This window comes from Rhinolophus ferrumequinum, chromosome 7 (assembly GCF_004115265.2).
Source record: "Rhinolophus ferrumequinum isolate MPI-CBG mRhiFer1 chromosome 7, mRhiFer1_v1.p, whole genome shotgun sequence".
Lineage (NCBI taxonomy): Eukaryota > Metazoa > Chordata > Mammalia > Chiroptera > Rhinolophidae > Rhinolophus > Rhinolophus ferrumequinum.
In genome coordinates, this window is record NC_046290.1 from 63,385,284 (window position 1) to 63,405,083 (window position 19,800).

The 19,800-nt window shown below is 34.8% G+C and overlaps 1 protein-coding gene across 9 annotated transcripts in view; it reads right to left on the bottom strand.

Moving 5' to 3' along the window:
- Nucleotides 1–1,635: 1,635 nt before the first annotated feature.
- SKIC3 (SKI3 subunit of superkiller complex) overlaps nt 1,636–19,800 on the bottom strand; it is a 75,606-nt gene continuing 57,441 nt past the window's right edge. For all 9 annotated transcript variants that reach the window (XM_033110162.1, XM_033110163.1, XM_033110158.1 and 6 more), the window contains 7 exons: nt 19,023–19,151; nt 14,587–14,708; nt 12,708–12,866; nt 10,766–10,918; nt 6,062–6,192; nt 4,055–4,178; nt 1,636–2,076 (listed from right to left, as the gene is read on the bottom strand). In XM_033110162.1, the coding sequence (XP_032966053.1) occupies nt 2,002–2,076; nt 4,055–4,178; nt 6,062–6,192; nt 10,766–10,918; nt 12,708–12,866; nt 14,587–14,708; nt 19,023–19,151 (893 nt within the window). In that variant the 3' untranslated portion in view covers nt 1,636–2,001. The remainder of the gene's footprint in view (nt 2,077–4,054; nt 4,179–6,061; nt 6,193–10,765; nt 10,919–12,707; nt 12,867–14,586; nt 14,709–19,022; nt 19,152–19,800) is intronic.

Below are 19,800 nucleotides of genomic sequence, written 5' to 3' on the forward strand. Positions count from 1 at the left end.
CTCCCACAGGATATGATTATCAGATGCCACGCTAGCCTATAAACACCTACATAATCAATAATAGCCAAATGGTAGATAACAATGCACTATAGTTCTCAAAAAAAAATCTAACAAAACAATAATATGAATGCTAAATATTGGTACTTCAGGAAATAAAATTTAATATAATTTCTCTAATTAAGCTTATGTATAAACTCTGAATGGAAATTTCAGCCCCTTTTCAAGTTCCTGAAACCTGGTAATATTGGTTCACTTAGAATTTCCTTTGCTTTCCGCATGCTGTTTAACACCACTCTCCTTTACTAACTAGGATTAATGACAACGTTTAAAACACTTAGCATAGGTCTGGGATGAAGTAAACTATAAAAATTAAATGGTTAAGAATGATTTGAGGCTCGTGGTAACGGGGCATCTATGCAAGAAATAGCCACCTGAGATAGTATCAATAAGGTGTTTACCACTCTTCTCCTTCAGAAAACCTGGGTCTGAGGTCCCTGGAGGCTAGAACTAGGAAACAGAGTCAAAGGTTACTCCCAGATTGTAGACCTGGAGCAAAGGCTAACCAAGTCCATACTGTAGCTAAAAGTTGTGAAGTGAGGGGTACCCCGGCGAGCAGCTGGAGAACTAGAACTGAATCCAAGCATTTAAGCAGATGCAGCCAGCCCATTCTGGAGTTACAGGCTGCAGGACAGCATGGCACTAGCGGTGCACAGGCCCTGGCAGCAGCATAGCTCTGGCTAAGTTTGTGGGCCAGGCTGCTAAGAGCACTGAAGCAGTTTGACAGCTGTGAGCATAAGGACGAAATGGGCAGAGAATGGCAAGTTGCTTGATCTTGTTAAAGAAACAAAAGGAAGAATCATCACTGGATCAATCCAGTGGTTCACAAACCTGAATGGATACTAGAATCTTTTAAGCATGCCCTTTAAATGCAGAGTCCTAGGCGCCAATCCTTAAATATTCTGATGGCTGAATAATATTCAGCCAAATTTGGGAATTCATCAAATTACAGTCAGTTCAACAGATTATTAATCTCTGAAAATTACAGAATATAATCAATTTACATTATCTCATAAAGTAACATTGTGAAGCTGCTGGTTTAGAAAAACTACAAACATAAATTTTTGTACAACCACACATTTTTGTGCAATATGTTAATGTCTGAAATGTTTTTTAAAACACAAATCCAAAGTGACATACAGTTTCTTCAAATACTTAAAGGGATTTTTGAAAAAAATGAAATAAAATAGGTAAATGTGCTCTCAAGTTTTAAAATTTGAATTTAAAAATTAAATCTGATATTGATACTATAAAGAAGACACGACACTATATTTTATTTCAGAAAGTTCAAGTCTTTTCATCATAATTGAAGGAATTACATGATTGATTAAATACTGTCAGCATTATTTTCCAAACTTTTCCATTCATTTTTTTAAATGCAGCCATACACCTGAGTGTCTTAAACCGTATAAATATATCCATTAGCAGTATAAGACTCACCAATATTTATATCATGCTTCTTCAACAGAACCTGAGATGAACCACTAGTAAAACAGGTTACAAGATTTAGATTTTATGATGAATTGGCCTGCTGAACTCTAAAACGCATAGAAGGAATTAAACTTTGCATTGTGCTAGTTTGCTTTGCATATGATGAAAATGGCTATTAAGGCCTTATTGTAAGGGATTACAAAAAACCCTATTGTGCACCATGCAAAAATGGAGAAAATAATGGTTTATAAATAACTGTTAAATAAGGGAATCATGTTTTTTTCCTCTCATTATGAACTTCTCAAAATCAAAGATTTTTTTCAGATTAAAGTTACATTAAGAGTTTATCGGAAATTACATCCCTAGTTTAAGAACTTAAACATCTTTAGATTTAAAAAAGGAATGGATAAAACATAGTTTTAAAAAATGATGCTTTGGGGAAAAGTCTTGATTCATTGTTTCATTCTTTCTAATAGCTGTTTCTTTGCTTGCTTACTATAAAAAAATACATTGTTACTGTGAAGCTAATTTTTGATTCAGTTCCAATGCTCTTGTATCTCCATGAGTTTTAGCATTGCTCAGCAGCACCTGTGGGAAGTCACAGACAGGTCAGTACGTTGTTCACTAACAATATCTATATTAGCTTCATAGAAGCCCCGTATGCCAAAGAGCAGCAAGCACTAACAAACGACAAGAGAAAAAGCGACTGTGGGCAAAAATGACCCTTCAGTCATTTTTGCTGAAATTAATTGTTCCACCAAAGCTAATAGCAGAGATAAGCACAATTTATTCAAAGGCGCAATTCGTACAGATGCCAACATCTCAATTGTCACCACTGTCAGCACTGTGTAAAATGACACAGTTTGTTGGGACTCTTTGTTTACAATACTATCACCGCTAACTCCTGACCCCAAAAGGCCGTTTTATGCACAGAAATATCCAAACGACATTGTTCTCCTTTAAAACCACAGCTTAGGATCAAAGCTCTGGGTTCTAGGCTCTATCAGGAACCTTTCCATGATTTTCACCAATTCCACAAACTAGAAGATTTAATTTCAATCAATCATTCGATTACTAAGACGTATTTTGGTTGTTCATTTTCAAACACTGTGAAGGGTCCGAGATTTTGCTCTACATGCAAGCTAACAAGCTAGTCTGCCGCAGTTTCACGGATACTGCCGGAATAGCAGGGCTCCCGGGTCAGAGACAAAGGCCTCCATTACTCATGGTACAGCAAACGTCATGCGCATCAGCACGTCTGCATCTGTTCCCTTTGCCTCCAAGTCTCACGGGGTGACATGGATGGACACATAGTTCCCACATACAGAGTGGGGTGCATCACACGACAGGAACCCTGAGCTGAGGACACTCGAGTCTTTCATTGTCGGCAGCAAACAGGCCTACTGTGTGCTGTGGAGGGAGACACTTAGCTCTGGCTCCCAAAGCTTTCACCGTACATACATCCTTGGAAAGACAGTCTGGAACAAAGGGCAGTCAGGCCCTCTGTTCATCAGATGTTTAGAAATGCCAGAGACCATGGTGAACGGTCTCCTAACATTCATACAAATTCTTCCTTTTTGGTTTGCAATATGCTGATTATACTGCCTCTCTTGTTTTTGTTAGTATTTTTTTAATATTGTAGTTTTCACTGAAAGGCAAGAAGTATTTCAAATGCTGTAGGTCTTAAAGCCTCTTGTTTCTTTTCATTGTGTTTTAAAAATTGCTGACTGAAGTTATGAAAATCTTAACTCAATCTATGTTTTACATACTCTACCTTTTTAAAAAGAATTTTAGATATCCATATTTACATATTTATATACCAGATCCATCCCATAAGCAGAGTAGAAAACAGCACATGCATTTTATAGAAAAGACAAGAATAAGCAAAATAACTTTTCTAAGATAATATGAACACCACATTAAATTCTACTACAGTGGGTCCTCGGTTTTCGAACGTCTCCGTTGATGAACATTTCCGTTTATGAACGCTGTAAATTTTATGGATCTATGGTATCATTAGATAGTAAAATTCATGCGACATTTGCAGTTTTAGGGGTTGATTTTAAAGCTTTGGAACGGATTAATCCACTTTGCATTACTTTCTAAGGGGAAACCGTGCCTCAGGTTTCGAACGTTTAAGAACTCAAAATGTGTATGTTTGAAACAGTCTACGTTCCAGAACGGATTACGTTTGAAAACTCAGGTACCATTGTACTTGTAATTGTATCCTATCTACGCATTTGCCTCCACTGAACTGGTCCTGAGAAATACCACACCCACCAGCTTGCACCCCTGTCTGCTTTCGCTTATTCTACACAGCACATTAGGAGAATGTATTTCCTACAGGTTAAATCACTGTTTCTCAACCAGGGGCAATTGCACCTCAAGTATCATTTGGCAATGTCTAGAAGACATCCTCGGTTGTCAACAGCTGGGTGGAGGAAGGACAGTGGTTACAGTGGTTAGAAATGCTGGTAAACGTCCTACCATGCACCAGACAGCAAGCCTTACCCCTCCTCCCACAAAGGTCCAAGATGAAATACGTTGAATAAAATCAATGACTTACATTAATGAGCTCGTAGTCATTTTTGGCATGTAAGTGTCTCAGTAGGTACCAACGTGCAGTGGACACAATAGATTTGGGATACCCAGGCTGATACACCACTCTCTCCAAAAGTCGCCGTGTCTCTCTGGGGAAAAGATATTTACATTTAGTCCAAGCATATAAATGAATATAAAATAATTCATAGACTGGACTCACACACACATTATCTTTCTCATGCTTTTGCATACGTGGTGCTGATTACTTCATGAATTTTTTCACATAGAAATACAGGTAATAATAATGGGTAACATTTAATCTTTATTATTTGCTCAGTACTAATGCTAAGTGCTTTACATATATGGTCACATTTAATATTCACGACCTTGTAAGGCAGATGGCTGTTATTTATTGCCATTTTGCAGATATGTAAATTAAGGCTCATCCCAAATAGAATAAGGGAAAGTCCCCTATTATGTGCACTTCTGAGTGCTCTACCACTAATTTGTTTTACATATTGGCAGAAAATAAATCAATAAATAATAAAAAATAATACAGAGTGGAACAAGGAGAAATACTTAACATCTACACTAGAGGCTAAGTGTGTATTATCAGGCTTTTAGTATATGTTTTCAAGAATGTACAATATGGGAACCCATGTAACAACAGGCTGATTTACAGCTCTGTTCTCATTTTTTCTTTTTTAATTTACAAACACCTATGACTGAAGACTTCTGTACTTGTAGAAACAACGTAAATAGTGGTGACTCAGAAACGCTGAATAGGGATTCTTATAAGTAGCATTGGTTTCAAGCAAGAGCTAAAGAACTGGTCTTAAGGATGCCTGTACATACAAATCACATAGTAAGCACACTGTTTTTTCTTACGCTGTATGTTTATTTGGGCTGATTTTTGGTGGTGATAAAAATTATGAGAGGTGCTAACAGATTACTAGGGAAAGGGGGGTAAGGCCCTCTAAGTAACCCACACTGAGAATCAGCAGAAGGAGTTCATTAGGAAGCTTAAATTACAGCCAAAAACATTTCTTGGTGAAATTAGTCAAAAAAAAAAAAAATTATGGTGATGGAAGAACTGACTCTGGGTGTTGAGCACACAATGTGATATATAGACGATGTATTATAGAATTGTACACTCAAAACCTATGTAATTTCACCAACTATTGTCACCCCAATAAATTTAATTTAAAAATAATGGTCATAAATAAATATTAATAAATGGTACTGAAATTGCTGATTAGCCATAGGTCTTAATTCTTCCTTCACTCCTACTTTGTTGATATGATCTTTGCAGCATATTTATATGTATTACGCTCTATGTCTACATCACCTATTGTATTCTAATAATTTTTTGAATCAACTGTTTTACTTACAGTTGCTTTGTGTTATGTGTCGTATCCATTAGAACTAGGTATTATTCCCAGAATGTTGAAATACTCTGGTCTGTTTTATCATCCATATGACTTTTAAGTAATTTTCTTCAAATTTATCAGACCCTATCCCCACCCTCCAATAAAAAGACTGCTAGAATTTTTATGTTTGTATCTGAGAAGCTTTTGGATTTTCTAGTTATAAAACCCACATTAATTATAACATGTCTCTGCCTTTTCAATATTTATTATTACTCTTTTCATAGCTTATTGCCTTGCAAGAACTTAAGTCAGTCTAGCCTTCAACGCGGGTCTGTTTGGTTTTGTTTGTTTCTAGAATCCGCATTACACTATTGGTCCATCCTAAGACAATAAAGAACAAAAACTCCAAGGCCTTCCTCACTTGAAATGCCATCATGCCAAATCTCTCATATTTTCTGTAGACCAAATTACTTTTTTTAAATAAGTGTAAGACTTTATTTTCTTCCTTATTGGGTGGGTTACTAGAACCAGACTTTCCAAAGTAGATACTGATATATGAATAAAGACAAAGTTTGTAAAACTAATTCTAAATCTTTGCTTCCTAGAAGGATTAAAAGTGAGAAATATTTCCAAGAAAAAAAATGAACAAAGAGTCCTCACACCTTGCCCCCATTTTGCGGTTGAACTGTAACAAAGCTTGTAAAAGGACAGCCAGTGGACAAAAGCAAAGTTTCAAGGCCTCAGCCGTAGCTTCTTGAACCAAGGACGGCCAATGATCATTGGGAATGTTAGCCTGTAAAAACATAAGACAAATAGCAAATCAAAGCTTTTGACATGTTTACCTTAAAAGATTGAAGTTGAACTCTCATTTATTGAATGCCTACTTGTCTAAGTTGCCATGTAAATGCTACAGGGAGAATAATCCTACAAAATGATTAAAATCTGATTCCTGCCCTTAAAGAGCTAGAAAACAGGGTAGACTGGGATAAAGGAGGTTTTCAAAGAGGAAACACCACTTAAAAAATACTAAAATATTTGCTACAAGAAAATGTACTGTTCTATTACATAGGTGAATAAAGTCTATCAGTTACTAACCCTATGGTCTACCAAATATACAAAACTCAATTTAACATGATTCTTTAACTGATAGTGATAAATATAAAGTTCTATATTTCAAAAATTATCTAAGGAGAGAGGAAAGGCTGAAATAAAATATTTTAATAAAATCCCAATATAGAAAAAAAGGTGCAAAGCAGATCAGAGATAAAGAAATCAAATCAAAGTCATCAATACTGAAAAATTTTTTTAAGAATTTCACTTTATGGAGGAAATGTTAAGGTGTCTATACATTACTTAGATTGCAAACTTTAGTTTCTTATCATATGTACTGACTCAGAAATAACAGAGGGAAGTATTTCCTAAGAACGAGTAACTGAAAATAAAATGAACACGCTACTGAATTATGAAAGAAGAAAAAAATGCATTTAAAATCTTTCATTAAAAAAACTCAAATTGTAACCAAGATTGCATAATTACAGATAGCTAGAATACACATTTTAATAAAGTTAATATAATGAGTCAACACATAATCCATCTCACACACTAAATGATGAAAAAAATGTTAGCGTAATAAACTCCGAGAGCAGCACAGGCAACAGTAATTTGTGTAATCAAGGAAGAGGAAGCTATAAAGATAATGAATTGAAAACAGAGAACAGAGGTTCTGAGACATCTGTTATAATGACAGGAGCAATGGGACCTTGGGTACAACTCATAAAAAAAATAAGGAAACGCCCATACTAATAAAATTATTCCTAATATATTTTTAAAAAACAGGAACACAAAACTCTCACTGGTTGCTTTCATAATACACTCTCTAAATTCGTAGAACTCATCATATAAAGTATTTTGTAAAGTTAGCCCAAAGATTATTATATAAGGAAAAAGTTGCTATATGTAACTGTATATTAAATAATGTGATTAGAATGCATTTATTTTATGTCTTAAAATAAATGTCTTCCCATTATGTCTTAAAAATTTATTATATGAGGGAGATTTTTCCTCTGTCCCTAAATGCAATTCAGTAGGCCTCATGACTCTTACATCCATTTGCTTCTACTTATTCGTAAACACAGTCTTAATTAGAATGTCCTCTTCTTTCCAACACTTCACTCTTCAATTAAAGGTAATATGCTCCCCACTCCTCTTTCCGCAGCTCCCAGCTAGGGTACGGCTATAAGACAGCTGGTTCCTCCTCCCGACACTTGTATCTTTTCTTGCTAATTGTAGTTTCAGGCCCCTACTGAAATACCTGCAGTTTGTATTTGATTAGTGCCATTGTAAGATAATGTCTACCTCTCTGGGCCTGACAAATATTTATAGCTCTTTTTCTCACCCAGATTTTCCCGGCTTTATCAGAGATCCCTAACTTCATGGGTAGTCTCTTCTCATAGGACCAGCTATGGAATCCATAGGGCCCAGGGCAAAATAACAACGCCCTTTGTTCAAAAATGATTCAGAATTTCAAGACAGCGACTATAGAGCATTACATCCGGTGCAGAGCCCCCTGCACTGCACAGGACGCATGCCCATGAGGCAGTCCTGCTGACCTGAAGGTCCTCTAACCTGGGTGAGTGTACTCCATTCTATTCCCTCTTTTCATATCCTTGAGTGATCTGGAAGCCTCTGGCTTCCTTTGTGCTGAGATCCCAATACTCCTCTATGTGGCCCTACTGGATAGGATCCAACAGAATTCCTCTCCAATCTCCTCTCACATTTGGTATTGCTCATTCCTCGGTCTACCAAACTCCAGGAGTGCTGCTGACCCATAGATCATGCTGCAGAAACTCTCCTTCAGTCCCTCCATCTGTGGTACCCAAGCATAGACTCCTACCCACCTTTGGGATTCACCCTGCTAATCACTCTCTCCTAGAAGCATGTGGTCACTTTCCAAAACACTAACAACTCCCTTTTTCCCTGTCCTAACACAGCAGGTAGAGAGCCATGGCGTCTGAGGACTGTGCCAGGTAGCTGTCCACACGCTTCTAGACATGTGCCTCCAGGACCACAGAGGTCCCACATCAAGGCCTCCCTCTCTCTGGCAGCACTTCCTTCCTCATTTTGTGAGCATCTCTGTGTGGAAACGTGCCAGAGAGAAGATGGGGAGGCAAAAACACTGTCCAAAGAAATTTCTTTATAATCCTTCTCCAACTGCACTCTTCTAATCCCTTTATAGATCCGTACAGGTTAGTCTTCTACCTTCTTCAAAAATCTGTATCTTCCTCTAATATTGCACTTTGGAACCTGATACGTAATATCTTGGTTGACACTTTCAGTTTAATATCGAGTTCATATATTATCACCCATACAGTAGCCTCTCATAAAACAGTCTAATTTTAATATACCCCTCCTCTGCTCCATGCCATCTATTTACCATAGAAATAGGGCATCTCCTTATAATAATTGTTGGGTGTCAAATCTTATAACAAGACCAAATTAGGTTAGGACAGTGCTCTAAGGTTTATGAACACGTACATTTGTAAATGTTATTTCATTTGATATTCATAACAACTTTATAAGAAGGCAAAGCAGGTATTATTATCTCCACTATTACCAAAAAAAAAAGTGGGCGCTATAAACAGCTTAATTGGCTAAAATTTTCATACGTAAATAACAGAACCAGAACCAAGTCTTTTATTTATTTATTTGTTCATTTGTTTGTTTGTTTGAGTTTTTGTAAGAGTTTATTTGAGCCAAACTGATGACACATGCCAGGAAGCAAGATCTCAAATGCTCCAAAGCAAAGCTTAGAGAAAACACTTTTGTGGTAGTTGGGGAAAGGGGCAGGTATGTATGGGTATTACTAAACCGAAGCTAAATCCCACATCATTGTGCATATTAAATTAGTGCATGAGTGAAGCACAGCAACAGTGCCTAGCAAGACTAAGTACTATATATGTTTGCTATTATTGTTTTAGTCCAGGTCAGATTTAATTTCCCATCTTTAAGAACAAACAAACAAAAAAAACCCCACACTACTAAGTGATATTTATTAACTAACAAATAATCAGCTAGACTGAAAGAGCACATACTTCTCCAGTTCACATTCAAGAACATGAACAGGCGCTCTGTGTGGCTTCCACAGCTCGCCAGCTACCGACATCACAGATTTGTGTTAAATATAGATAGAGACGGGATAAACAAAACAAAATGTTTGGTGGCCTACAATTACCATTAACCACCATTTCTTTCCACCCAAATGACCTCAATTTGACTGTCATTATTCATTCATTCAAAAACCACTTAGGAGCTCTTAGGTACAAGGCAGAATGAATGGTAAAGCAAGGATGAAAAGATGACTAAACATAGCCCCTGACCTAAGGAGGGCTTAAATATCCTCTACAGTAATAACACCAAAGCTGAAAAAAGGTCCTAATTCTTATATTTCTTTGTCAAAATGTCAAGTGAAAGAAGTAGCACTGGCAATGGATCACTACGGCAAAAGCATAAGTTAATTCAGGCCTATCTAGGATAATTTCTTCTAATCTTGTAAAATGAAAAATGACAGTTTATCTTTTAACTACAGAAGTAACATGTATATGATAAAAAAAAAATTCAAACACTATCATAGGCTATGAAATGAAAAATTCTCCTTTACCATCCCTTACAGACCCCCAGTCTTATATTATCCAAAGTAACGGTCATTACGTTTGTTTTATATTTTTTTGTATCTTCCTATGTGCTTATAAGCATACACACACACACACACACACACACACACACACACACGTTTTTACAGATATATATTCTTAAAAATATATACCACACACACATCCACTCAAATAAGATATCATACACACTGTTATGCAATTTGTCTCCCCACACATCCACTTAAACATTTATCTTAAAGAGTTTTCCACACTACCATATAAGACTTTTAGATTAATATACCTAACGTCGTATCGGAAAATACGATGTCAAGTCAAAAGTTACTAGATATCCCTCCTACAGAATGTCAAATTGAACAGAGAAATGACTGAAAATGTTAATTATTGGTATCTTTGTCACGTAAGAGTAGCTGGGTTAATTCTAACTTAAATTGCCAAGAAACAAAATTGTATATTCTGCCATAATTCAACTTTTAAAATTGAAATCTTTATGTTTTTTCTCCAAACACTGAGAATGTTTGGTTGGAGTCTATGGATTTATGTTACTCTTATGTCCATCAAGAGCCCAAATACAAAGTTTATCGGGAGACCACACTAGAAGGCGATGAAACAATAGAATATCACTATGTAAAAATCTTTCACCTGAAAGAAAAATTAAAAAATCAATTTTTCATGATCATAATTATTAAATGATCTTACCATGCAGACTTCTAATGCAAGCAGTGCTAGTCTCAACAGACTTGAGAGCTTCCCACTCCAACTGCCCTGTTGGGAAGCCACTTGTAGACTTTTTCTGTAGCACATCTCTGCAGCACCCATCATTCCTTGGGACTGATATATGTATGCCAACCACTGAAAAACAGAAAGAAGAACACAAAAGATTTGAGTTTAACAATCTGGTATTCTACTTCCAACAAATTCAGCAAACTTTGATGAAGTTAATTTTTTTGTTTAATGATTGGTAAGTTTTGTGACCAAAAAAACAAAAATCCCAGGTCAGGAAAGGGGTAGCATTTTTGGCCATTCTATTAGCAATAGCTTACCAGTCACCCCCAGTCTGAAGTCGTAAAAAGTCTCCCAAGATGGCAAAGACAGGAACAAAATCAAAATACAATGTGAAAACAGATAGATATACCATGTAAATACTGACCAAAAAAAAGTTTGTATAGCTGTATTAATATCCAATAAAGTAGACTTTAAGACAAAAAATATTAAGAGATAAAGCAGGCTGTTTCATAATGATAAGAGTCAATTCAACAGGAAGAAATAACACTATTTGTATACACCTAATAACACAGAATTTATGAAGCAAAAGTTGACAGAAATGAAAGAAAAAAACAGACAAATCCAGAAGCCCAGTTGGAGATTTGAACACACCTATCTCAACAATGATGAAAGAAACAGATAAAAAATTACTAAGGATATAGAAAATGTAAATATAATTAACTAGCTTGACTTAAATGACATATTTAGAAGATACTCGACAACTGCAGAATACATATTCTTTGCAAGTTGTATGCAACATTTACCAATCTGACCATATGCTGGGTCATAACGCAAGTGTGAATAAATTTCAAAAAACTGAAATCATACAAAGTATATTCTGATTAAGCAGAATTAAACCAAAAGTCAGTAACAGAAAGATGCCCACATGTCAGAAATTTTGCAACACATTTCAAAAAAAACATGACTCAAAGAAGAAATCTGAATGGAAATTAGAAAACATTTTTAAATGAATGAAAATGAAGGCACTACATAAAATCTTGTGGGGTGCATACACTGGAAAAAAATGAAAACTTTATGACGTAAGTTTCTATCTCAAGAAGCTAGGTGAAAAAAACTAAATCCATAGAAAGTAAATAACAGAGAAGAAATCAGTAACATGTAAATAAAGTATAATAAAATCAAAACAAAAAGTTGGTTCTTTCAAAAGTTAATAAAATTGGTTATGTTATCAAAAAATTAGAAAACAAAAATTACCAACATAAGAATAAAAAATGGAAAATCATTACAGATTTTACAAACATTAAAAAGAAGGTATCATGAACAACTTTATGCCAATAAATTGAAACCGAGATGCACTGGACAAATTCCTTGCAACTCACCAAAACTAAATACACAGAAAATCTTAAAATCTTATGTCTATTAAAGAAATTCAATCTGCAATAAAAGAAAAATTTCCCATAAAGAAAATGCTTGGCCTGAATGGCTTCAAAGTAGCTAAGGGAAAATTACATTATTTCCCTTTTAGAAGCAGAGTTAAACACCATTATAAAACACATTATAAAACATTATAAAACACCTTATTATAACATTTGTAACGCTTCTTTAGCTCTTATCAACCCCATGTAAAAGACAGTGTTTTCAACATTGTTTTAAATTGAGAAAATTTATAATCAACAATTAAGAAAGCTTTGAAGCATTATAGCAGATCCTAAATTAGTATTAACTTCCTTAGTTCCTCTGACCACAACACCCTTTAAATCTTGAAAAAGATACATGGTGAGTTGTGTGTTTTGTTTTGTTTTGTTTTTTAAGTTTCAGGTCATGGTGAGTTTAATGGCAAGACAAATAAAAATGGAGCAGTTAATGCTATGGAATATTTTAATTCAGGACTCATGTAAGAAAGGAGAGAATTTACCTGCCAAGCTGGAACAGAGGATGAATTGGACATGACTGTTTTTTTCAGCTCTTCAAGTACAACATCTGGGAGAGGCTTTTGGGATTCCAAGAGTGGTTTACATTGAACTTGTCTCAAAAGTAAGACAACAGCTGGCTGGTCAGGATTACTTTTCAAATTCTAAAATGTAAACCCCAAATAGAAATACATCAAATAGGTTCTTAAGTATAAAAGGCAATTAAGCTATTCTCCATGTTAAGAAACAAAAATTTTGACCTTTTCTTACTAAGAAAATAAACAAATTCGCAAGTAAATAAACAGACCCTGCACATCTTGGGAGTATCAAACTCTGTATTTAAAGAATCTTTAAAATTGGCAATGGTATTATTGTAGTTTATAAGTCATTTATTTTAGATTTAGTATGTCCCTTTGACTTGATTTATTCTCAGGTGATATCCTAAGAACTTTAGGTTCTGAATGGAAACAGCACAACTAACAAAATATAAAATTAACAGTGAAGGCTAACTCTTCTTTATTGGAAGAAACAATACTATGTAAAAAGGAAAGCGCAATAAAGTTTTTCCTTTTTCAACCTCTTAACAAAGATATTACATGTCCCTCCTCCAAGCACAGATTTCTTACCCATTGGGAGTAGAAGAAATGACCCATTTACCTATTTCCCTAAGCTGCTATTTTATATCCTAACACACATATATATACACAAATGTATTAAAAATATGTATATATATATAGATATATAGACATATATCTATATATATATACACACACATATATGTGTGTGTGTGTCTGTGTATCTCCTTCCACATACACATATGGAAGAAGTTAAAGAAATTTCTCTAAACAAGTCCTTTTACTATTATTTTAAACATTTCTTCCTTTATTGATTTCTCACAAGCTTCTCTAATTTTGACTAATTAGGTCATAGTCTTAAATGTATTTATTTCTAAAACGTACTTGATTTTTTTTTCCTAAGAGATTGAAACAAAAAATGACAAGGAAAAGTTCATAAAAGTTCCTTTATTCTGTCAGAAAGAGCGTAGCCACTGTCAATTTATGCTTACTAAACTCTCACTATATACTAACCTGTCCTGAACGTAGTTGGAATTTCTTAAATAAAAGGGAAAATTTATTACTATGACAATTCGAGTACCTAAGGGATCTTCAAAGATTCATTCTTTTTTCTCTGTCAAATTTATACTGATCTTTCAAAAAACTTCTAGAAAGACAACACAATCTCCCTGGTAAATATTTATAAACATGAAATTTTCAGGAAAAGTGATGTTTAAAACTCTTCTAACTCCTTAAATTATTTCTGAGTAGGTTTATGAAACTGATTTATTCATTCAGTAAATATTTACGGAGTCCCAATTATGTGCTAGGCAAAGTGCTAAGAATTTACTCACAGAGCCTCTATTACATCCAGGAATGTAAAAAACTACTCTGAAGGGAGTAACCAGAAATCAAAGGAAAATGCTACCTCCCAAATGGTACCAAAAAAAAAAAGAAAGAAAAAGAAAAGAGAAAAGAAAAAAAATATATTTAGAGCTTGGGTCCTGGAGTCAAACAAATGTGAGTTCAAATGGCAAGTCTATCAATATCTAGCTTTGAGCCCCTCTCTAAGCACTAGTTTTTTCATTTGTAAAAATGAGGATGACTATAAAAACCTATGTCAACAGGATTGCTGTAAAGTTCAAACACAAACTGCTAAATGTAGTGACTGGGTAATGATGAGTCCTCAGTAAATGTTGGGTGCTATCGTCATCATTAGTAACATCCCCGCCACCGCATGCTCTTCAAATAACATGCATTCTATTTTTGAAGTTATTTTCTACATACGACAAGAATCCATAAATCTCAATGCTCAATTCCGTAACAATACCTTTGTGCAAAGGGCTTCAGCTTCAGATAGTCTTCCTGTGTCTACTAGACCAGTGACAGCTTGCGAGAGAGACCACTTTTCAAGAGACACGTTGTAATTTTCAAGAAATCCTTTGTCTTTAACTATAAACAAAAACCGTCAATGTTACTTTCTTCTGCAATTTATAATGTGTTTGCAGAGGAGTAAGAAGTATTAAGTATTACAACAAGATGTATGCATATACAAGTTTTAAAACTTACATGTGTCACTGGAATACCACAGACTATCCTGACATGAGACAGGTTTCTGAAAAGTTTCATGGTAGGATTATTTGTGGTTGAATAACTTAAGACCTATATACTTGTGACTTGTATGAAAAATCATTACATCTACAGTAAAAGTGAAAATAAGTCATTGAAAAATTTAAAGATTTACTGCAATATAATGACATAAAATAAACTGCTCATGTGCACATATTCAAACTGTACAGTTTGATGAGTTTTGGCATAAGTATAAATTTATGAGCCATCACCACAATCAAGATAACGAACATACTCATCATTAAAAGTCTCCTCCTGCCCCTTTGTAATCACCTCTCTCCCCAGTCTACATCCCCTCCTCTTATCCTATGTCTCCAAGCAACCACTAATTGTTTTTAGTCAAAATAGATCAATTTTGAATTTTCTAAAATTTCTTATAAATGGAATCATAAAGTGTAAACTCTTTGGCATCTTTCACAATTGTTAACATGGTAAGAGACATTCATTTTCAAATGTCAAAGCAGGCTTGCATTCCTAGAATAAACTGCATTTGATTATGATGTATTATCCTCTTTTTTTATGTGTTGTTGGATTTGAATTGCTCAAGTTTTATTATGAATTTTTGCCATCTATGTTCATGAGTGATGTCGTTCTGTAGTTTTGTCTTGTAATGTCTTTTGTCTGGTTTTGGTATCAGGGTAACCGGCTTCAAAAGAAGTTAGGAAGTATTACCACCTCTTCAATTTTCTGGAAGAATTTGTATAGAACTGGTATTTTTTCCTTAAATGTTTGGTAAAGTTTATCAGTGAAGCCATCTGGTCCTTGAGTTTTCTTTGTGGGAAGATTTTTAACTATACACTCAGTGCCTTTAATCGATACAAAGCTATTCAGTTTATTTCTTAAGTAAGCTTTGTTGTCTTTAAGGAATTTGTAAACTTCAACTAACTTGCCAAATTTAATGGCATAAACTTATTCATAAGCCTTTTAATAGCTATAGTGATGTATCCTGTTTCATTTCTGACATTTGTTGCCTGTTTTCCCTGATGACTGGCTAGAGGTTTCTTAATTTTATTGATCTTCTCAAAGAATTTTCACTTTTGTTGATTCTGTTTTCTATTTTATTGATCTCTACTCTTTATTATTTCTCTTTTGTCTGCTTTGGGTTTAATTTCCTTTCCCTTTTTGTAGTTTCTTAAGGTAGATACGAGGTCATTGATTGAGGCTTTTCTTATTTTCCAGTGTAGACACTGAAGGCTATAAATTTCCCTATTAACAGTGCTTTAATAGCATTGTAGAATTCTGTTATGTTGTTTATTTTCATTCAATTCAAAATATTTTGTAATTTCCCTTCTGATTTATTCTTTGACCCGGAGTTTTTAGAAGTATGGTAATTAGTTTCCAAATATTGGGGAATTTCCAAATATTTTCCTGTTACTGGTTTCTAATTTAATTTCATTGTATTAAGATAACATATGTTGTATGATCTGAATCCTTTTCAATTTAAACCTGTTTTATGGCCCATAATATATTTGGGCAAATGTCCTGTGTGGACCAGACAATAGCATGCATTCTGCTGTGGTTGGGTGCCCTACAAATGCCCATTAGGTCAAGATAGTTGGCAGTGTTGTTCAGGTCTTTATTACGTCGTTACTGATTTTGCTGTCCAATTATTCTATCAATTAATCAAAGAGGGTTGAAACCTCTAACTATAATTGTGGATTTGTCTACCTTTCCTTTCAGTTCTATAAGGTTTTGCTTCATGCATTTTTTTCTACCTATTTTATTATTAAATACAATGCACATTTTGTGTCTTTTGAAGCTTTGTTAATCAGTGCCTAAATGTTTATTACAGGCATACCTCAGAGATATTGCGGGTTCAGTTATAGATCACTGCAATAAAATGAGTCACACTAATTTTTTGTTTTCCCAGTGTATATAAAAGTCATGTTTATACTATACTGTAGTGTATTAAGTGTGCAATAGCATTATACTGGTGATGCCAAAAAAAAATGTATACACATTGTAAGAGCTGTTCTCTGCATATTACTTTTCGAAGTTGAATTGAATTACAGTAACAATGTGTAGTATGACATTCGCTCAAAAGATGGGGTTAATCAAATGAATGCTAGCGTCACCATGCGACAGGCAGGACATTCAAAGAAAATGGTGAAAGCAGTTGTCATTGGAGAAGCGCAAGACCATTTTGAAGTGGTATTTGAAATTCGAGAATGTTGTGGAAGTACAATGGAGGCGTGAATATGCAACAGAACCTCCAACTCACCAAACAATTGCACGCATTCATGATAACTTTGAAACGCATGGTACTGTGTGAAGAAACTGAAACAGCATGTGCAGCGATACAAGTAGAGACTTTGGTCAACGTTACTCAGGCAGTGGTTCACCATATTCAGAAATTTTTGGATGCTGATGGTAACCACTTTGAGCACCTCTGGTATTTGCAGAAGTGAAACATGACTTGTATTCATCCTTTATTATCAGTATATATTGAGTATTACAATTTTAATACAGTTTTTTCGTATCTTAAAATGTGTATACATTTTTTTGGCACCCTCTGTATGTAAAAAACAATGTATATACCTTAATCAAAAAATATTGCTAAAAATGCTAATCATCTGAGCCTTCAGTGAGTTGTAATCTTTTTGCTGGTGGCAGGTCTTGCCTGGATATCATTGGCTAATGACAGATCAGAGTGGTGGTTGCTAAAGGCTGGGGTGGATGTGGCAATTTCTTAAAATAAGACAATGAAATTTGCCACATCAATTGACTCTTCCTTTCACTTGAACATTTAGAGGCCATTGTAATGTTATTGCTGTGTCAGGGAATAGGAAGGCCCAAGGAGAGGGAGAGAGATGGAAAAATCATGGGTTGGTGGTGTGTCAGAACACATACAACAATTACTAATTAAGTTTGCCATCTTATAGGGGCGTGGCTTGTGGTGCCCCAAAACAATTAGTAATAGCAAAGATCATAGATCACCATAACAAATTATAATAATGAAAAAGTTGGAAGTATTGTGAGAATTATCAAAATATGACACAGAGATACGAAGTGAGCAAATACTGTCAGAAAAATTGTGCACACAGACTTGTTCAATGCAGGGTTGCCACAAACCTTCAATTTGTTAAGAATGCAACGTCTGCAAAGTACTATAAAGCAAAGCGCATTAAAATGAGGTATGCCTATATTGTTATTATGTCCTCTTGATGAATTGATTCCATTGTGAAATGACCCTCCTTTTATCACTGCAATATTCTTTGGTCTGAAATCTTACTTGTCTGAAATCAACATGGCCACTCTAGCTTTCTTTTGATTAGTTTTGGCATTGTATATCTTTTTCCATCCTTTTACTTTTTTGGCTTTTTTGCTTTGTATTTAGATATAGATTTATATTTTGTCTGTATGTTTCTTTTAGGCAGTATAGTTGGCTCTTGCTTTTTTATCCAATCTGGAAATCTCTGTCTTTTAAATGGGGTATTTAGACCATTAACATTTAACTTGATTATTGATATGGTTGGGTTGAACTCTAACATGTTGTTATTGTTTTCTATTTGCCTTATATAGTCTTTGTTCCCTTTTCCTCTTTTTTTACATTATATGTCATTCTAACTTAACTACTTTGGTGGCTTATTAGCTACAAATGTATTTTTTTACTGTATTCATCTTTAACCTGTCACAACCTACCTGTAAGTAATAATATACCACTTCACTTATAATATAAAAATTTTACAACAGAATACTTTTATTTTCCCCTCCTGGCCTTTGTGCTATTGTTGTCATATGTGCTTTAAATGGTCAATTACATTTTAAAGAGATTTCTATCCTGTGCCATTTGTGGATCTGTTTCTACCGATTGATTTTTCTCCTCATTATGAGTGGTGTTTCTGCTGCTTTGCATGCCTATTAAGTTTTAACTGTATGTCAGACATTGTGCATTTTATTAATTCCTTGTTGAATGTTGGATATTTTGTTTTCCTATAATGTTCTTGAGCTTTGTTCTGTAAGCAGTTAAGCTTCTTGAAAATGATTTGATCTTTTCAAGGCTTGTTTTTAAACTTTGTTAAATGAGACCATAAAAGCCTTTAGTGAAGGGCTGCTTGTTCCCACTATGTTTTGGCACTATCCTTCTGAGTCCTTCACCCTGAATTTCTCATGTATAAAATGCTTTTTAAAACTTACTTGAAGCAGAAACAGCAGATAACAGTGCCAAGTATAAGTCCATCCTCTTTGGCTGAGTGTTGTTCACTACAGCTATTCTGTCATCAGCATGACAGGCCGCCATTAGTGCAGCCCAGACAGCAGGATCACCTAAGCATAGGAAATACAGTTACAGGCTTGCTAATATCACAATGTCGCTGAAAAATGACCAAAAATGGGGGCGCTTGCAAATACCAAAAGAAAAAAAATTAAGCTCTTCTTCCATAGCTGGTTAGCTCCGTTGCCTAGATTATTGTGCTACTGTGGAAAGGTGAATTATATTCACTTTCATGGGACATGAAGGACAAGTGTCAAATAGACACTCACGTTCATCATTCAGCCCGTTTTAAAAGCTCACTAACAGGAAAAGCAAGATAACACAATCTCTCAGTTCTTAAGAAAAGTTCGAGCCAAACGAAAAGCTCAAGACAACTGCATTTTACCTGTGTTCTAACAGCCTAGCACCACAGTCACATTATCATTCCAACTGAAACAATTATAATATTATATATCTTTTCCTTCCTTCCTTCCCACCTTAGTAGCAGCTTCAGGCGTAGGAGAGAAGTCTGACAGCCGTAAACTGAGGAGGTAATAATAGAAAGAGATTAAGAGTATAGACTCTTCTTTTTAGGAAATTTAGTTGTCAATTGAAAAAGCTACAAGAGCATTTGGAACTTAGAAGGTTTTTAAAACTTGTTTGCTCTTTTATTTTATAAATAATATTTTGCTGTTTGTGTCAATGGTTAATATTTTAGTCCTA